The sequence below is a fragment of the Dromiciops gliroides genome, chromosome 2, assembly GCF_019393635.1.
Source record: "Dromiciops gliroides isolate mDroGli1 chromosome 2, mDroGli1.pri, whole genome shotgun sequence".
NCBI lineage: Eukaryota > Metazoa > Chordata > Mammalia > Microbiotheria > Microbiotheriidae > Dromiciops > Dromiciops gliroides.
In genome coordinates this window covers 202,901,783-202,920,313 of record NC_057862.1, presented here as the reverse complement: position 1 = coordinate 202,920,313, position 18,531 = coordinate 202,901,783, and the positions used below count along the sequence as shown (strand labels likewise).

Below are 18,531 nucleotides of genomic sequence, written 5' to 3'. Positions count from 1 at the left end.
GATGGGTATATTTACGTAAGCAAAGAGAAATGGAGGGTATTAAAGCAAATTATGGAGAAAATGGGCATTTAGAGCCCAAAATTCACCAGACTTGATATCTACATTGATCAAATTCACCATATAACTGTCTAATGGTCCAAATATTTTTTTTTTCTTTTACTTGGAGATATTGTCTTAATGTTTGTTAATGGTTTAAAAAGCTATGCACAAAGAAATTATTCCTTTCACAACCAGATCCTGGACTTTTATTACTGGGGGTGGGGAGGAGAAATAGGAGGGGAGTCTGAGGAATTGGAGAAGAGGGGAAAATGATGAGGAAAAAGCAAGTGACTAGCTTAGGATAAAAGGAAAAGGACACACACTGAGAGATACTTAGATAATTAATAATAAGCAGATGATCTGATTTTCAGGCTTCTCTTACTCATCTACCTCATACTGCTGACAGTGATGTACACAATGATATATAATTATCTCAGCATAAAGGAGGTATGTTTATTAAGGCAAGGTCATCGATAATGTGGTATAAAATGGTCTCAGCACGTCCATGGTGGACACATGTTGAAATGCTACTCTAGAAATTAGTGTTCATGACATAACACTATTAAAACCCTCAAATTAAAGATCTGTGTGTGTACACCTGCTGCCCATCCCTAGGAAAGAACTAAGTAGGCAGTTACCCTGTGGTTTACTACACCTATATTCTATTCTTTCAAAGTGATACCAGGCAACTGAGCCATTAATATGTAGGTAATGTCTCTTTAAAATAGTTTTAGTAGCTTAGTTTTACTTTTCTAGCCCAAATGAGAGTGGGAAGAGTACCTGTAAAATGGCAACCTCGTTGCGAAGCTGACTTTCTTGTTTCGTTGGAAATCTTAATTTGTCAATGATTTTAATAGCCACATCTCTTCCTGTTTTACGATGTTTTCCTACAAAAGAAGGACGTGAGGGGCAAAGTTAACAACAATCAATTGTTCCTTATTACACCTGAAATGATTACCTATCTTAACAAGTAAATGTGTTGGCATTACTTGGGGTGATACAGAAATTTCATAGCATGAGTGGGTGTTCCCTGAAAGGTTCTGAAGACCATATGGCCTCTAAGATCCCTTCCAGCTTTGAATCTAGGATTTCACAAATTTGACTGTTTTTGGAACCTCATTTTTGTCAAGAAAACCAAAGAAAGAAATCATAAGGAAAAATAAATTCCAATGTATATTCTGGAATCACAACTTAAAAACCCAGAATCTTGTTGTGAAAGGAATAGTTTCCCTAATAATATGGCTTCATATCCAAAATGATTCTCCTCTCTGGCCAAATTCATTTAGACCCTCCCTGTTACCTGACTTTCATTTTTCATTTTCTTTTTTGGGGGGTGGTGGTGGTGAGGCAATTGGGGTTAAGTGACTTGCCCAGGGTTACACAGCTAGTAAGTGTCAAGTGTCTGAGGCCAGATTTAAATTCAGATCCTCCTGAATCCAGGGCTGGTGCTTTATCCACTGTGCCACCTAGCTGCCCTGTTTACCTGACTTTCTAAGACATGTTTTACAATCATCCACAATTCAGCTCACCAAGAATTGTTTTTAAGAACACTGGAAAATAGTTGTGCCAATAGGATAACAATGAAGTCTCATGGCTTAAAACCTTGACATTAGTATTAGATGAAATGTGGCAGTAGACAGGAGGTACTGTTACTCAGTTACTGAGTTACTGAGCATATTATAGAAGAAAGAGGAAAGAATCCTCTTCTATTTGCACTTGGATAGGACATCCTCCATGATAGATGTGAACACCTTTGATGAGCACAGAATTTCCTATTTTATACCTCACCTGATAGTAGTTAAAGTTATATTCAAGAAATCATGTATAATGTTGATGTATGAATGGGAAATACTTTGAGGGAGAAGAACCTTGCTTTGAGTCATATGCATTATCTTAGTCAAACAGTGAACAGTGGACTCAATAATATTGTGGAAATTTATTTTGATGTGGGGACCCTGCCTTTATGCTGCCCATGTGCACATCAGGGAGGCACACAAAAACCCTCAGAGATGCTGGGGTTTGCTTCACCCACCCCCTAGCTCAGCTGGGTTGCCCTGGGGGCAGCCAGCCCAGATTTCACCAGAGAGAGTTAATAAAAAGGGAAACTAGAGATGCTGAGGGGGGGAGACAGTACAGATGAGGGGAGAAAGCGAAGTTGGAGAAAGGGAGGCCGGAAGATTAAGAAGACAGGAAGGGAGGCCGGACAAAGCAGGGACGCTGGAGCACTAGGAGATCGGAAGGAGAGATCGGTGAGAGAGAAACACAGGGGTTCAGTGTGGCAGTACAGAGAGGAAAGTTAGACAGTAAGGGGGGTTGACAAAGTGAAAGGGGCTTGGAGTTAGAAGAAAGCAGCTGAGCAGTGAAAGCACAGGGAAGCCTAAGGAGAAAAAGAGTGAAAGTTAAAGAAAGCTGGAGCATACCCTAAGGCAAGAAGCTGCAAAAGCCCTTATATTAAAAGCAGACAGGTTGTATAATTTGCATTTCTTTACCCTTATTATTTACATTGATTTTTATAAACAAATTCTGCCTTGATTATTTAATTAAGAGTCTTCTTAATTGTTTGCTTATCAATTTGGGAGCAGTGTGGAGAAATTTTTTAAATGGCCCGTATTAAATTAATAGCAGTCAGATAGCCAGCTAGTCAAACATCCACAGATTAGTCAAAAATCCACAGATTAGACCCCCAGTGAGATTAGGCCCAGCTAGTTAGCAAAAATATTCTTACAATATGAATAATAAATAATATTTATATAGCACTTACTATGTGCCAGGCACAGTGCTAAGCATTTTACAAATATCTCATTTGATCCTCAAAACCCCCCTAGGAGGTATTTGCTATTATTAGCCCCATTTTACTGAGGCAAAAAGAGGTTAGGAGACTTGTCCATTGTCACAAAGCTAGTAAGTGTTGAGGCTGGATTTGAACTTAGGTCTTCTAAACTCTATCCACTCCATCACCTAGCTGCCCCCAAAAGTATTTTCTCTATATCTTTCAGGTAATTGTGTAACTGTGAAGGGATTGCGAAAAACATTAGTAAATGCTTTCCTGTTTTCTTCTCATAGTTTTATGAGAGACACCTGTGAAATATGTGTAGATCATAATATAAATATAGAAGTGTAAGGGACTTCAAAGATCATTTAGATTAGTGGTGTACATCTCAAATAGAAACAGGGGCCACTAAATTGTACATAAGGATCCCCGTGGGTTACATATTGACTTAGAAAAACATATTAACATTATTTTTCTATCATATTGTTACTTATTTTGTTAAATATTTCCCAATTACATTTACATCTGGTTCAAAGGATACTTGGGAGAGTTGTGGCACTAGCCATGTGCTTTGACATCTTTGATGTTGATCACAACCCCCTCATTTGATCTGACCTCAATTTCACACAGATAGTAAGCAGCTGAGAGAGCATTTGAACTAGGGACCTCTAACTCCAAATGCAGCATTTGCTGCACTATATTAGGTTGACTCAGCATTGATTCTTCAAATACTTTCATAAAAGTAAATAAAGATGAGACAGTGGGCCATTGTATCAGGAGCTTTTGGGTTTTCCATGTTACTTCATTTTAGTAATCATACTGTTGGAGCAGCTAGATGGCGCAGTGGTAAAGCAACAGCTCTGGATTCAGGAGTACCTGAGTTCAAATCCGGCCTCAGACAGTTGACACTTACTAGCTGTGTGACCCTGGGCAAGTCACTTAACCCTCATTGCCCTGCCCCCCCAAAGTAATCATACTGTCCATAATATTTTAATTAATTTTAAAAAATTTTATGTTTTACAGAACAGTAAATAGTAGCCTAATGCATTCAAATAAAATGATCTGTTCAGCTGTTCCACATTTAATGGGCACTGTCTTAGTTTTTTATTATCCCCCCCCCAAAAAAAGGGAGCTGTTGTAAATATTTTGTGTATTACATACATACATTTTTTTTTCTTTTTTTGAGCTCTTTGAGGTGAAAGCCTAATAGTGGTAATAGTGGTAGTCAAACAATTTATACACAATTTAGCAAGTATTAGGTATAGTTGCAAACCATTTTCCATAATGGTCTTATCATTTCACATGTCCAGCAACAAGGCATTTATGTGTTTGGTTTCCTGCAGGCCTTCCAAAATTTGTCCTTTTCCTTTTTTGTCAATTTTGCCAATATGTTGTATATAAGGTGGAAACTTAGATTGAATTTAACTTGCTTAGTTCTTGAAGAGAGCTTGAGGCTTCTCATCATTCTATAAGATTTGAACAACTTTTGTTTCTTGACTCTAAATTATATTGTCCAGATTTTATCTTCTTTGTAATGAAGTTGTTGTATAAGTAGCAATAGATGTGTTGAGTTGGGTGGAGTACTTTGTCATATTCCTCATAGAATTCTCCTATTTATTTATTTTTCAGCAATAAAAAACTGGTTCACAAACTACAGTATCTTTATTGTGACATTTTTGCTTATGCTCAGAATAAACACTTCAAAGAAAGACCAAATGTCTCATGAAATGGTGTTTCCTCTTGTCTTTGGACAGTGTCCATTCTTTTACTAAAATTCAACTTCCTTCAGTTTTCTGGTTTCTTTTGTACTAAGAATCTGAATATACTGATGATGCAGTTTCATTTATGTTCTTGTTGGGAGTTGGACAAGAATCTCACATTTAGAGTAGCAATAGTTAAACTGTTTATAGATGAAATCTTTGTGATTTTAAGGACCTTCTATTCCCTTTTCTGTTACTGCATCATCATGACTGCAGAAACAGAACAGAGTCATACAGAGCTGATGGCCATTTGTACTGACACAAAGAAAGAATTCCACTAATAGCTGAAAGATATACATGACTTCCACAGAATTAAGAGGAAAGGAGTAAAAGATTCAATGACCAGAGACTATCACTTGAGAAAAAAATAAGGTGACAACTCAGATGTCTTTGTAAATAAATGTCGACAATTTTGAAGGTCTTAAAGCCTAATGAAGCATGAATGACATGAAAATGTACATGGTATATTATCTGATCCTTTTAACAGAATATTTCATGAATGATTCAATTTGGTTAAAGATGACTGAATTAAATTAACTAAGCAATATTAAGCTATGTCTGGATTGATACTAAAGTAACTGATTAAAATATGTGATACATACAAATACATACATAGTTGTACGCATATACACATATATCCATCTGTCTGAACCTATGATCTCATTTGTGTAGAAAACTTTCTCCACTGATAAAGACCAGCAACTAATCTTGTATTTTAGTCTTACAGAGTTGCTCGGCAAGTCAGAGACTTGCTCCTGGTCACAAAGTTTGTATGTCAGGGTGACTTGAACCCAGATTTTCCCAGCTACAAGGCTATCTCTATATACTAGCCTATGCTTCCACCGATATATGTGATACTTGTCTGTGTGTGCATGTGTATCTACACACATGTATATAGATAGAAATAGATGTATACATATGAAAAATGTATAGGTCTAGTCATTAAACAGTATATATGTCTGCTTATAATGCTTTTATAGAAATATTACATTAATTATCCACGTAACATTTATTTAGAAAGACCCATGTACCTTGTATTGTAATTTTCCCACCTGAGGATCCATGAGGACTGCAATGACATCTTAATCACCATTCCCAGCCTCTAATATAATGTGTAATAACAGTATAGAATGAATAAATAAAAGCACTTGGAAATTTAAATCAATAAGATAAAAAGTACTTAGTGAATGGCCTTACCTCCATAAACGATCCCAAACTGTCCTGAACCCAGTACTTCATCCGGAAAGATCTGATAGACTGTACTAATGTCCTGTTGGTACAAACACAATTTATACCAACTATCAACTCAAGGCAAAAAAGTCAGACCTGATCATTAAAGTAGATGTTTTGAAAATGTTGTTTTAATGAGGCATATTCTACATCTAAAAAATAAATAGGGGGCAGCTAGGTGGCTCAGTGGATAAAGCACTGGCCCTGGATTCAGGAGGACATGAGTTCAAATCTGGCCTCAGACACTTAACACTTACTAGCTGTGTGACCCTGGGCAAGTCACTTAATCCCAACTGCCTCACCAAAACACACACACACACAAAATGAAAAAGAAATAGAATATGTAGACATACATCCATACATGTATGTACATGTATGTACATGTATGTATAAGTATATCCATACATGCATAAATACATGTACGTGTCTCTGTGTATGTATGTCCCAGAGTTACACAGTTAATAAATGTGATAAGAGTAAACCTTAATAAGTCAACAGTATGATGTGGCAATCAAAACTTAATTTTTATGAAGGAAGGAAGTAAGCAAAGGAGGGAGGAAGGGAGGGAGGGAGGAAAGAGGGGAGGAAATAAGCATTTATTAAGCACCTACTAGGTACCAGGCACTGTGCTAAGCACTTTAAATGTATTATCTCATTTGATCCTTACAACAACCTTGGGAGGAAGGTGCTATTATAATTCCCATTTTACATTTGAGGATACTGAGGCAAGCAGATATTAAGTGACTTGCCCAGGGCCACACAGCTAAGTGTCTAAAGTCAGAATAAAACTCAGGTTTTTTTTACTCTAGGCCCAGGGCTCTAGTCACTGTACCACCTAGCTGCACAGTGGAAGTAATAATGTGCAGTAATGGCAATGCTACCCTCCCGCACCCCCAAAAAAAGACTGGTTGAAGAACCCAGGGGTATTAAACTTGCAGAATAGTATCTAGGATGATCATGATTGTTGTTTTCAAGTACTTGAAAGAAAGCCCATGATGCATAAGGATTACACTTGTTAAATGTTCCCAAAAACTAAATTGGGAGTAATGACTAAATGGTCATTACAGATTGATGAAGGTGAGAACTGCCTTGAAGACAAGGGGGGAAGAATCTAATGTCATGGGGAAAGATCAGGAAGCTGAGTGACTTTCTTCTCAAAAATCACAGAATTGCAAGAATTCAAAAGGTCCTCAGAATCTATTTCATTTCTCCTCACCTAATTCAAGAATATCCTCCATTAGACCACAAAGAAGTGGTCATCCAGCCTCAGCTCGACAATCTGACAATCTTCAGAGATGGGAAGCTCACTACCTCATAAGGGATATCCATTCCATTTGGGAACATCTAGTAGGATATTTTCTTTACATCAAGAAGCAATCTACCCCCTCTCTTATTTTTATCTGCTTATAGTAATTCTGCCCTCTACGACCTGGCAAAACAAATCTAATCTCTTTTCTACACAATTTACATTCCAATACTTGGTTTTTCTATTTCCACAATTCTTCTGTCCGCCAAGTTAAATGCTCCGAGTTCCTTCAAATAATTTTCATGTTACTTGGATTTTCTTCACTATCTTGATAATTTCTTTTGGCCCTAAAATGTGGGGGTTTAACCTAAATACAAAAGTGGTCAACCATAGCAGAGCATTGAGGGACTTGTTTTTTTGTTCAGGGCATGATTCTTCTATTATGAAGCCTAAGGTCACAGATATTTTACTAGCTGTCATATAATATCAGAGAAGGAACTTAAACTTAGGAGTCTACCAAAACATTCATATCATTGTCAGACTAAATACTGTTTAGCCATTTCCCCTCCTCCCTCCCCCAATAATTCCCCTAATCTGATACTAACAAGATTTTTCAGATCACAAAATGTAAAACTTTATCTTGATCCCTATTGCATCTTATTTAATGTGATTCAGAAAATAATACTGCTTAGGCCTTTTGGGACCTAAATTTTGTCAGCCAATATGTTAGCTATCCCTTTGGGCCTTTTTGAAACCTCTTAACTAGTTTGAAATCTACTGGAAATGTCAGTGTTTCAATGAGTTTTTACATTTCTTAAAGAATAAATAAAACCCTACTGCCCACCTTTGGGGAAAGTAATCCTCATTTTCTAGAAATCACATCCTCAGAAGAGTGGAGGGTGTGTGTGGTGGTGATGGAAATGCAAATAGAGGTCTAGTGAAAGGCATGGGAAGATCAGAGAAATTGAAGCCTCAGAATTTGAGAGTTAAATTACCCTAACTTCCTCTTTCCAAGAGTCTAGGTTATAGAAAAAAATAAAAAAAATAAAAACAATTTAAAAAGAGACTAGATAAGATAGTGACCTTGGGACTACAGACATTTAAAAAGAATTTAAGATATTTTATTTTTTTCCAATATGTGTAGGTACGTGTGTGTGTGTGTGTGTGTGTGTGTTCCAGAGATTCATGCAGCAATTAGCTTAATGTCTCTGCTGTTAATGGGGCTATATATGAGGCCCCTAGCAGTGAACTATTTATATAAAGTATTTAACATTTATCTGTGATATACAAGAATTCAAGTAGAGAAGGAAGATTCAAATTGACCACCAGGTCTAAAGAAGACTCTTCTCTTGGGACTAGTTGAAAGACATTATATATCAAAAGGACATTATGTGTCACAGATATATTACATATCAGAAAACGCTGACTTTAGTCTGGGCTTGATTATACTAGATGATACAATATTAATGACATTAGTGCTAGAGGTACCTATTTGAGGGGGTTTACTTGTGTTCTGGGATATAGTGAACATATTAATGATCCTGTGATCCATTCCCCTTAGGATTTTATTTTTAGGAGTTATTTTTATATGTTAGGAGTTCTATTTTATTTTCTATCAGCCTTTAGCTGTTGCAATCCAACATTCATTTTTCAAAATTCTATCCTATTCTCAGGTCCATCTGACTATCAATTCCCTGAATCTTCTTGAACATTTTGGAAATTTGAAGTTTTATGTACAAAGTTACTTGGATGCAGGAAAATGGTCTAGATAGTGAGGTTTTCCCTTTCTTCCTCCCTTCATTCTTTTCACTGAATGTTCCAACCTAGAGTAGTAGTAGTAGTAGTAGTAGTAGTAGTAGTAGTAGTAGTAGTAGTAGTAGTAGTAGTAGTAGTAGTAGTATCATCTTTAACTTTTTTGGGGAGAAAGAAACTAGTAACAGCTCAAAGTTAGCAGAAATAAACAATGAACACCAGGATACAACTACCCCAGAGGGAAAATGAGTACTGTTATCCCTTCCACATCCTGGGATTTGGGGATAAGGCATCCTTGTAATCTGGAAAATTTATGAAAAAATTTTTGACTCTCCCATCATAGAAGAGAAAAAGTCTGAATTTTACCTTATTGTAAAATTTGGGTTGGCATTATACAATACTACACATATATTTTATTCATTTCTGCGCTTCTAAACTTTTATGTGTCATCTGTTGGATTTCTCATGTCATCTGCAGTTTCTACAAAACTCCCCCAAAATTCCCATTTAATTTCTTATGCTGACTTGTGATATACTGAAACTGCAATGGGGAAAGTCACAATATAGAACCGATAACTATACTCATTGTCCTGTAGTCTTTGGATAACTTCTACTTTTTTCTTGAGTTCCTCAGAGACCCAACACTCCTCAAAGTAGACTTACAGTTGGGACTATAGGAACTCACTCTGTCTTTAATTGTAGAAGCACGAAATATCACCTAATTCCTATGAAATCTTGCAAAAACATCCATCGAGGGGCAGCTAGGTGGTACAGCCCTGGATTCAGGAGGACCTGATTTCAAATCTGGACTCAGACACTTGACACTTACTACCTGTGTGAACCTGGGCAAGTCACTTAACCCTCACTGCCCTGCAAAAAAAAAAAATATCCTGAGAAAAACAAAACCATGACAAAATGAAAATTTCTGAGCAGGGTGGATCTTTATTGTATTATACAACTGAAAACCTCAAAGATGGTGTCTCTAAGGTCTAGGTAAGCATATGTGTAAAAGCTGATCCATCAAATTTTCCTGACCCTAACTTCAGAATGTAGCAAGTGACAAAAAGCCTTTATATGTCCTTACCATATAATTCAGCCTTAAAAACAAAACAAAACAAAACAAAATAAAAACAGCTTCCAAAGGAACAGAATGATTGAATGTTTTAGATAAGGCTATTGACACATTTTTTTTTGCTCCAACAGCCAACATGTTTTCTCCATGTGAAATATCTAAAGATATAGGACTTGGGTTCAACTCAATCCCCTGATGTTCAGTATCCATATGACCTTGGACAAACCATTTAAACTTCCTTAGTCCCAGCTTTCTCATTTGCAAAATGAGACCCTGGGTCATATGTGGGCTCCAAATCTGTGGTCCTGTGATATTACTATCATTTTTAAAATAGGGAAAGTCAGTCCCAAAGTTAAGTCAATTTGTTCGGAACCATTTAATAATAGTTTCCTGTTAATATAGTTAGTGCTTTAAGGTTTCTGGAAACAACCCCATAAGGTAAGCATTGTGAATACTATTGTCACATTTTCCATGAGGAAATGAGGAAACAAAGGCTTAAAGGATTTGTCCAAGGTCACATAACTATTGTCAAGGTCCGGATTCAAACCTAGGTCTCTACCAAAGCCAATTCTAGCACTTTTTCTATTGCCCCATGGTCTGCTGGGGGCAGCGAGATGGCACAGTAATAGAGAACCAGGCCTGGAGTTAGGAAGACTCCTCTTCCTAAGTTCAAATTCAGCTTCAGACACTTACTAGCTATAAAAAGAAAACCCTCTAGGGGGTCATGGAGGTCAGACACAATTGAAACGACTGAACAACATCTTGTTGCTAATGTAACTGGGTTCAATTCAGCTTGCTTACAAGAGATCCATGTCTCCATTCGACAAATTTGGCCTGGCAGGAATGGCAGACAGTGGAGAAAAATTTCCCAGTGTTGTATATGAAGAAAAATTTTGCAATAATGTCTAGAACAGGTTGATTCTTAGCCCAGAGTCTATAAACTTGTGTTTTTTAAAAAAGATATACATATATACATATATATATAGAGAGAGAAAACTATTTCAATATAATTAGTTTTCATTATAATTTTATGTATTTTATTTTTTGCATTTATCTTATTTGTATCTTATTCTAAGAAGTGGTCCATAGGCTTCACCAGACTGCCAGAGGGGTCAATGATCCCCCAAAGTAAAGAATCCCTGTTGTGAAGTCTCATGGAAAACTGCAAATCTAAACTCATTATATCTGACCTTCTGTGAAATGTTGCCAATAGGAATAATTAAAAGATGTATTATCTGCATTTTTTCTTTTATTCAATAATTTTCTCCATGAAAAAAAAAGTTTTAAGTACTCACCACATTTTCTTGAATCTGGCAGTTTGATACAGAGATACTGATGGATATGTCTCCTGGAATTATACATATATAAAGAAAAAGCCAATTAAAAGTATGCCTGGAGTTAATGCCAAAGAAAAATAAATTATATTGCCTATTTTTAAAGTCAATCAGAACAATTCAATTTTCTAAGAAAATTTCTATTAGATAATTTTTATCTCTCTGCAAACATAGAATTATCCTTACAAATTTTTGTTTGACACTCTTTTGGCTTCTGTGTTGCCAGGAAAACCAGGAATCATAGATTGGTAGAATAGATCAATAAATGCATCACTTTTATTCCCCAAACATGGAGAATATGCACCAACTTCATGATTAAGAGAGCTGTATTTAATTTTTAAAAGAAATCACCATTTTAGAGAAAACAGATCTCTAAAAATCTTCATTTTCTCACTTATCCTTCAGTGCCTGCATGTAGCTGATTTATGACACTATGTTCCTGATGCTGCTGATGGGTAAACTATCACCTGGGAGCAGACTGTCATTCATTAACAGTTCTTTGGCACCTACTGTGTGCAGAGCACCATGCTAGGAAGGATTGAAAGAAATGTTTCACATTGATTCTATCTAAAACAGCAGAGCTCTTACATACCTGCCACAATCAGGGTGAATGAATCATCTTTTTCTTTCATAAATAGTAGTCCTAGACTGGTGCTGATGTTTAAACCAAGCATAAGTGATTCACATAAATGTGTTACAACTTTATTATACAATTTTTAAAACGTTGATAGTAAAAGTACTTTTTAAAACATACTTAATTTCTTGAGATGGTGGCACACCAAGATGCCAAGTGTTACTAAATGCTAGGTTATATCCTTCTGAGGTGGGTGTTAATTTTACTTATTGGAAAGCTATGGCAACACATGGAGAGCCAGAAATGGATGAGCAACAGGACTGCTATCTTTTTTACAACACCTCTAATCATGTGGGCATGATCTTAAAAGCATGTTACCATATGTAATGAAAAAGTGAGAAAAATGGGAAGACTCACTGTGCAAACTGGATCCAGATCCAGGTGGTGCTCCCTTTGGAATGACGGGCATAAGAGCATGTTGAATAGCCATCTCCCACATTCTGGCTACATCAGTGCCAACCCCACTGGTAAGGATGCTGTTGCTTGGTGGAGGGCTTGAGGGACTGACTACATTTTCTCCCACATAGTAGACTACATGTTCTGTAGTGATTTCAAAACAATGGGGATTGGCCCCACTAGGAATTAAAGAAAAAGTTTTTGCAGGTTCCAGGGATAAAATTTCAGATAATGGAATTTCCTATGGAATAAATGGTTATATGTAGATTATCAAAACAATGTAAACTGAATTTTAAAAACAAATCTTTGTAGGGCATATAAATAAACATCACCTAAAAGCAACCATTAGTTATCATTACTATTGTTGGTAGGTATTTAATTTAAAAATACGTGCATTTTTTATCATACACTGGCATTATAATCTATTCTATAGAAAACAATCTTCCAAGTCTACAAAGAATAAATAAGTGAGGTCTTGAATAGTTATTATTTTAATATCCGTCAAAATTATTTTAAGTGAAAAGTACTATAAATGAAGAGTACAGAAATTTAATAGTTTAAACTTATTTGAGGAAACATAACTTTTTAGAGTATCCTAAAAGACTATAAAAATAAGATTAGAGTTTCTAAATTATAATAGTTACTGCAACATAAAAAAGACTGGTGAGTAATTCTTATTAAAAATTGAGAGGGCCCATGGTTTAATAAGCACTAGTCTTTGCTGGATAACATGTCATTGTCCTTTTCCATGCAATTTCAAAGATAAATGCAATTCAGGATGAAATTTAAGAAGATAGGAAAACATCATAAAGCAAGCATAACAGAATCCTAAGAGATTCCGGAAATTTACTGCTCACTTAATGATGAAAAGGATTTATTTACTTACTGATAGAGAAATAATTTAATCTTAGTTTCAAGATCAACAAAATAATCCACTCAGAACTTATGCCTACTTTTTCACCTCAGCTGAGAAGTGAATAATGTTTAGTCAAATAATTTCAAATTATACTTGTTAATCTAGAGAGTGTTGATTTAGTTAAAATCCCTCAGTGGGTCTGGTTTCCTGTGTATAGCAAAACTCAAGAAAGACTAAAAGAATAATTCCATTCAACCATTCCAAGTTGAGATGAATTCCTCACAAGTGCACAAGAACTTGCAGTTGATTACTGGAGAAATAACCTTGAACATGGAATCAAGGATCTGAATCCAAAACCCTTTTCTTCAACATACTACCTGAGTACTGGGCAAGTCACTTACCTTCTTTGGGGTTGTTTCCTCTTCTGTAAAATGGGGGAACTGGATTCAATCTAAGGTCCCTACCACCTCCAGTTCTATGAGCCTGTGAAGCTAGGTTGAGTGGACAAAAGGAGCAATTTGAATCATAATATTCAATTCTGATGTACTCTGGGGTATGGTCAGTATCTAGAATATGTCTTAGAATAGAATTCTTTTCTAGAATGTATAGTACATATGTCAATATAATGCACTAGATTATTTTTAGAATAAGTAGGGATGTCTTCCATTATGAAAATATTGTATCAGATTTTCCCTTAGAGGGAGCATCCTTACAAATATAAGGGTTTGTTTCTTTTCTTTTTTTTTTCTTTTTTTTTCTTTTTTTGTTTTGTTTTGTTTTGTGGGGCAATTGGGGTTAAGTGACTTGCCCAGGGTCACACAGCTAGTGTTAAGTGTCTGAATTCGGATTTGAACTCAGGTCCTCCTGAATCCAGGGCTGGTACTCTATCCACTGCACCATCTAGCTGCCCCAGGGTTTGTTTCTAATAATAATTATGGCTATCATTTATCTAGCACTTTAATATTGGCAAAATGCTTAACTCACAGCCAACCCACAAGAAGGATAATGAGTATTAATTTCCCCATTTCATAGATGAGTTAAATGAGGCCTATAGAAGGTGACTTTTGAGGGGGAAAAACAACAATTTAAAAAATAAATGGCTTCTCTACAGTCATAGAGCTAGTAGCTGTCTTGGGAACTGAATGCCAATTTCTTGACTTAAAATCCAACACTCCTTTTAACTGTTCCACAACACCTCTGTAAGGAATAAAATACACTGGCAAGGCACAGAAGGATCCTATAAGATTTCTTTATCTCTCAGAAAGTGCCAGGAGGCTAAGGGAGAAAGCAATATATCTAGTGACTGCTTGTTCATTTTTGGCTTAACTTTATTTACCTCAGACATTACAGAGAAGAAATCACCTGAAAGAAAAGACTATTTTTTTTCTTGGAGAACTGTAGGCTAAGGGAAACTGAATCATTAGGACATAACTTTATACTTTAGAGAATTACAAACTACATCGAAAAAGGAATCTCATGAAATTGAGGTATTGAGATTGAAGCAAGAAAAGATAATTTGTACATGGACATGAATATCCACAAAGAAAACAGGTCATATTATTGATACTATATATTAATATGAGAAAATATAAGAAAGTTATACAGAACAAAAATCAATCCATCCTTCCTTACCTTGTAATATTTGCTACCAGTATCATTTTGAAAGAGTGTGATGCACTTGCTATCTAATCTCCAATAGTGTCGTTTCCTCTGTAACGAAAAAAAAAATGTACAATCTCCTCCAAACATTCAAATAATATGAAAATAGGAGAATCAATGCATTTTCCTATAATGTTCTTTGACTCTGTTATAATATAACTAAGTGGTAATGGGTAAAAAAAAATCGGAAAGATATTGCAACAGTTTGCAAATCCCCTTTATTTTATAACCTCAGAATGTCATACTGTGTCAGACCGATTGTCAACTTAGTATTCCTTCTCTAACAACAAGTTATTTTGTGGGACAGAATTCTTCACCTCTGTAACAATAAATCAGGAAATCAAGGATTTATTTCAAACACCCCCATCTTTTTTTAAACTCATAACATACCTAGACATTGGTAATTCAATGGAACTGTAAGTCACCCAAGTCTTCTAAGCCAATGTAATGCTTACTCTACTACAGTGGAAAGAACTCTAGCTTTTGAATCAGAGAACCTGAAATAAAATCCTTTCTATATGACTTCATAGAGAAGCGTGTGACCTTGAAGAAGTCACTTTGCCTTTAGGAGTGTCAGTTTTCCTCATCTGCCAAATAAGGGGTTGAACTAGATGGCTTGAACACACTATGCAGCTCTAAATTTATGATGTTATTATCCTCCCATGCTCTGTAGAGAATATACCTAAAATGCTGGGAATTCTTCTATACCTTTTAATATTTCATGAATGTCATCATTACAACCTCTGGGCTATACATTTATCTCTTACTGTCACCATATGACTGTCCCACATCCTTTTCATAAATATCTTGAACACTTTTATTCTTAAGGCCATTTTTTGGTAAATAAATACATTTTCATAATATACTGCAACCTACTTATGCCAGGCATCAGGCATCAATTATTCTTTGACTTATTGCTCACCATTTTTATTTTCCTTACACAAAAATAAAAATATCAATGAATATAACTCAAGAATAAATAATATTTTATCTGAGAATTAAGATTTAAGTCACTGGAGTTTATTGAATAAGGGAATATCATGGTCAGACCTGTGCTTTGGGAAATTACTTGGACATTTGTGTAGAAGAAGAACTGAAGCAGGGAGATACTTGAGGAAATCAGACCAGTTAGTTAGGAAGGTTTTGTAGTAACAGTCCGGGCATGAGGAACTGAGAGGTTGAACTAGAGGGGTGGCTGTAGGAGTTGTAATGAAAGGGACTGTAAGCTTGGGATCATGGAAAGCATGGTGCAAATTCCAAAATGTAATCCAGCACATTCTCTTCCCTTTCAAGTCTGGACCTAGGTCACTGTATCAGTGCCTATTTAAGGCACAACTCTCTGTTTCTGTGTCTCTGTGTCACTCACACACACACGCACACACTCACACACTTTTGTGCATAGTAAAATCCAGAAAATGTGTATGATTCATCCACTTGGTTTTCACCAAGTACATTATAAAGCAGATTTCTTTGGAGTGGCCACATATATTACTGAAAAGATTTTGCAGACAACCAGGGTTTGATGCCAATAACACAATGACATCTGCAATGAGTCATATCTGGTTAACTTCATAATCTACAGATAAGTAATCAATTTGCCATTTGTATTTTGCACAAGAGACCATCCATGATACTTGTTGCTCACTTTAATGAGCCTGTTTTAAAAAACCTTGTTTTATGCCTGGCTTGATAACAATTATGTCTCATTAGACAATATTTTCTGGTTAACTGTCCAATTAGACAAAGTTCTTTCTCTGGTTACATAGATTAACACATCCTGTATGACCTGAATAGCTGAATATATATGTAAGCAGAGATCATTTGCTGGAAGACAACTTTTAAGCTTGCATTTTTCTCTATTAAGTAAAAGGCTTATGGGAACTCAACATACTGTACACATAGTAGAATCTTCTTTTCTCAGTAGCTTCAACAAATTATGTGACTGTGTAGATATGGCCTCATAGAAAATAATTCACAGAAGCTTGTCTGTTTTAAAAAATATTTTCAAAAGTACACTAAACACAGAGGATCTTATAGCTATTAGAAGGTAGGCATATGGGTTAGTAGTTTCTGAGGTCTTGCATCTTTTCAGGTATGTAAATATATCAATAATATTTTCCATTCTTTTGGACCTTCCTCTCTTTGAGATATCTTGAACATGTGTCTTTAAAGCTGTTACCTCTAGTGTAGCTTTCCCTGTATGTATTTGATTAGATATAAAAGTTGTTCTTAGCTTCACCTTTTTAAGTATTATTTCTACTTTCTCATGCACTATAGTATAGCATGTACTAAATCCAATTCAGTGGTTCCACTGTGATCAAAGATGAAACCACAACCCTATAGAAATGTCAGAAAATGTGTTCCATTTCAAGCTTATTTTTTGTCATCTTTCCACTTTCAGCTATTAGTGCTCTTCGGATGGCATAGCTTCTCCTCACCACCAGGTTATTTCCTTTTTAAAAGACAGATGTTGGAGGCAGGGCAGCTAGGTGGCGCAGTGGATAAAGCACCCGCCCTGGATTCAGGAGGACCTGAGTTCAAATCAGACACTTGACACTTAGTAGCTGTGTGACCCTGGGCATGTCACTTAACCCCATTTTTCTCATCTGTAAAATGATCTAGAGAAGGAAATGGCAAACCACTCTGATATCTTTGCCAAAAAAAAAAAAACAACCCAAAACACCAAAAAACTCAAATGGTATAATGAAGAGCTGTATACAACTGAAAAACAACAGAACCATACAATGAACAAAAGTGCTGTTATAAATATTTTGGTGTATATAGAACCCTTTTTCCCCCTGTCTTTGAATTCTTTGGGTCCCAGTACCTAGATAAAAGAATAGGCTTTCTGAGTGAAAACGTATAAATAATTACTTTTATTGTATAATTCCAAAGTATTTTCCAGAATAATCCCAAACCATTCTAGAACATATGAGAAGACAGTTTAGATTCTTTCAGCTAGCTTTCTATAGGTTTGTTTTCCTCTCTACTCCTTTTTACTGTTTTTGCCCATCATTTTTTCATCTTTCTATGTCTTATAAATAACATCATATTACAGACCATTGTCCTGGGCTTCCATGCCTCTCTTCTTTGCAAAGTGATCAAAAGCTGACAAAATTGGTTTAGATTTCTTTTCAACCTCTACCTTGTGGTACATATTTTACCTAAGTTAAAATTCTCTAAGAAAATCAGAGTTGATATCTTTTTATTTTCACATTTTATAGTCAACAGTCTCTTTAAATAAATCATATTGGTGCTGTTATAATAAGGTATTTTTCTCCTCATACTTTTTATTTTCTAATTTGAGGCTGATTTTGCCTTTTGCTCTAACCAGCTGATAGCCTGACCACACATAAGTAGCTGATCCTGAAATGATTCCCAAATCAGTCATCAGTTGTTTCCTACCCTTTAGGATACTGACATTTTCATTTTCTAATGTCATTCAATTTCTGCCATATTTAGCACATTCCACAATGAATTTATCTAAATCTATTTAGATATTCATGCTGTAAGCACTCCATGAGATTGCTTGGTATATTGTCATATACAACAAGAAGCCAGGACTTTTCAAGGCATAAAATAATTCTGAGCAGAATTAAAAGTACTGTAGAATTAAATTTAGAACAGAATTAAAAGTGGTTCTAATGGCCATTTTTTGCATCTGGGCCTCCTTTGATGGTATGGAGAACTCTGAAATGATATACCTCAAAAACTCATCCATAAATTAGCATAGCCTGAGGTCCTAAAATGTTAAGTGCTTACCCAGGGTCACACAGCTAGCATG

The 18,531-nt window shown here is 35.7% G+C and overlaps 1 protein-coding gene across 2 annotated transcripts in view; it reads right to left on the bottom strand.

Annotated features, from left to right (window-relative positions):
• The window catches only part of PRKD1 (protein kinase D1), a 432,388-nt gene that overhangs the window by 57,540 nt on the left and 356,317 nt on the right, over positions 1–18,531 (bottom strand). For both annotated transcript variants that reach the window (XM_043986862.1, XM_043986863.1), the window contains 5 exons: positions 14,721–14,798; positions 12,194–12,473; positions 11,164–11,216; positions 5,767–5,839; positions 820–926 (listed from right to left, as the gene is read on the bottom strand). In XM_043986862.1, the coding sequence (XP_043842797.1) occupies positions 820–926; positions 5,767–5,839; positions 11,164–11,216; positions 12,194–12,473; positions 14,721–14,798 (591 nt within the window). The remainder of the gene's footprint in view (positions 1–819; positions 927–5,766; positions 5,840–11,163; positions 11,217–12,193; positions 12,474–14,720; positions 14,799–18,531) is intronic.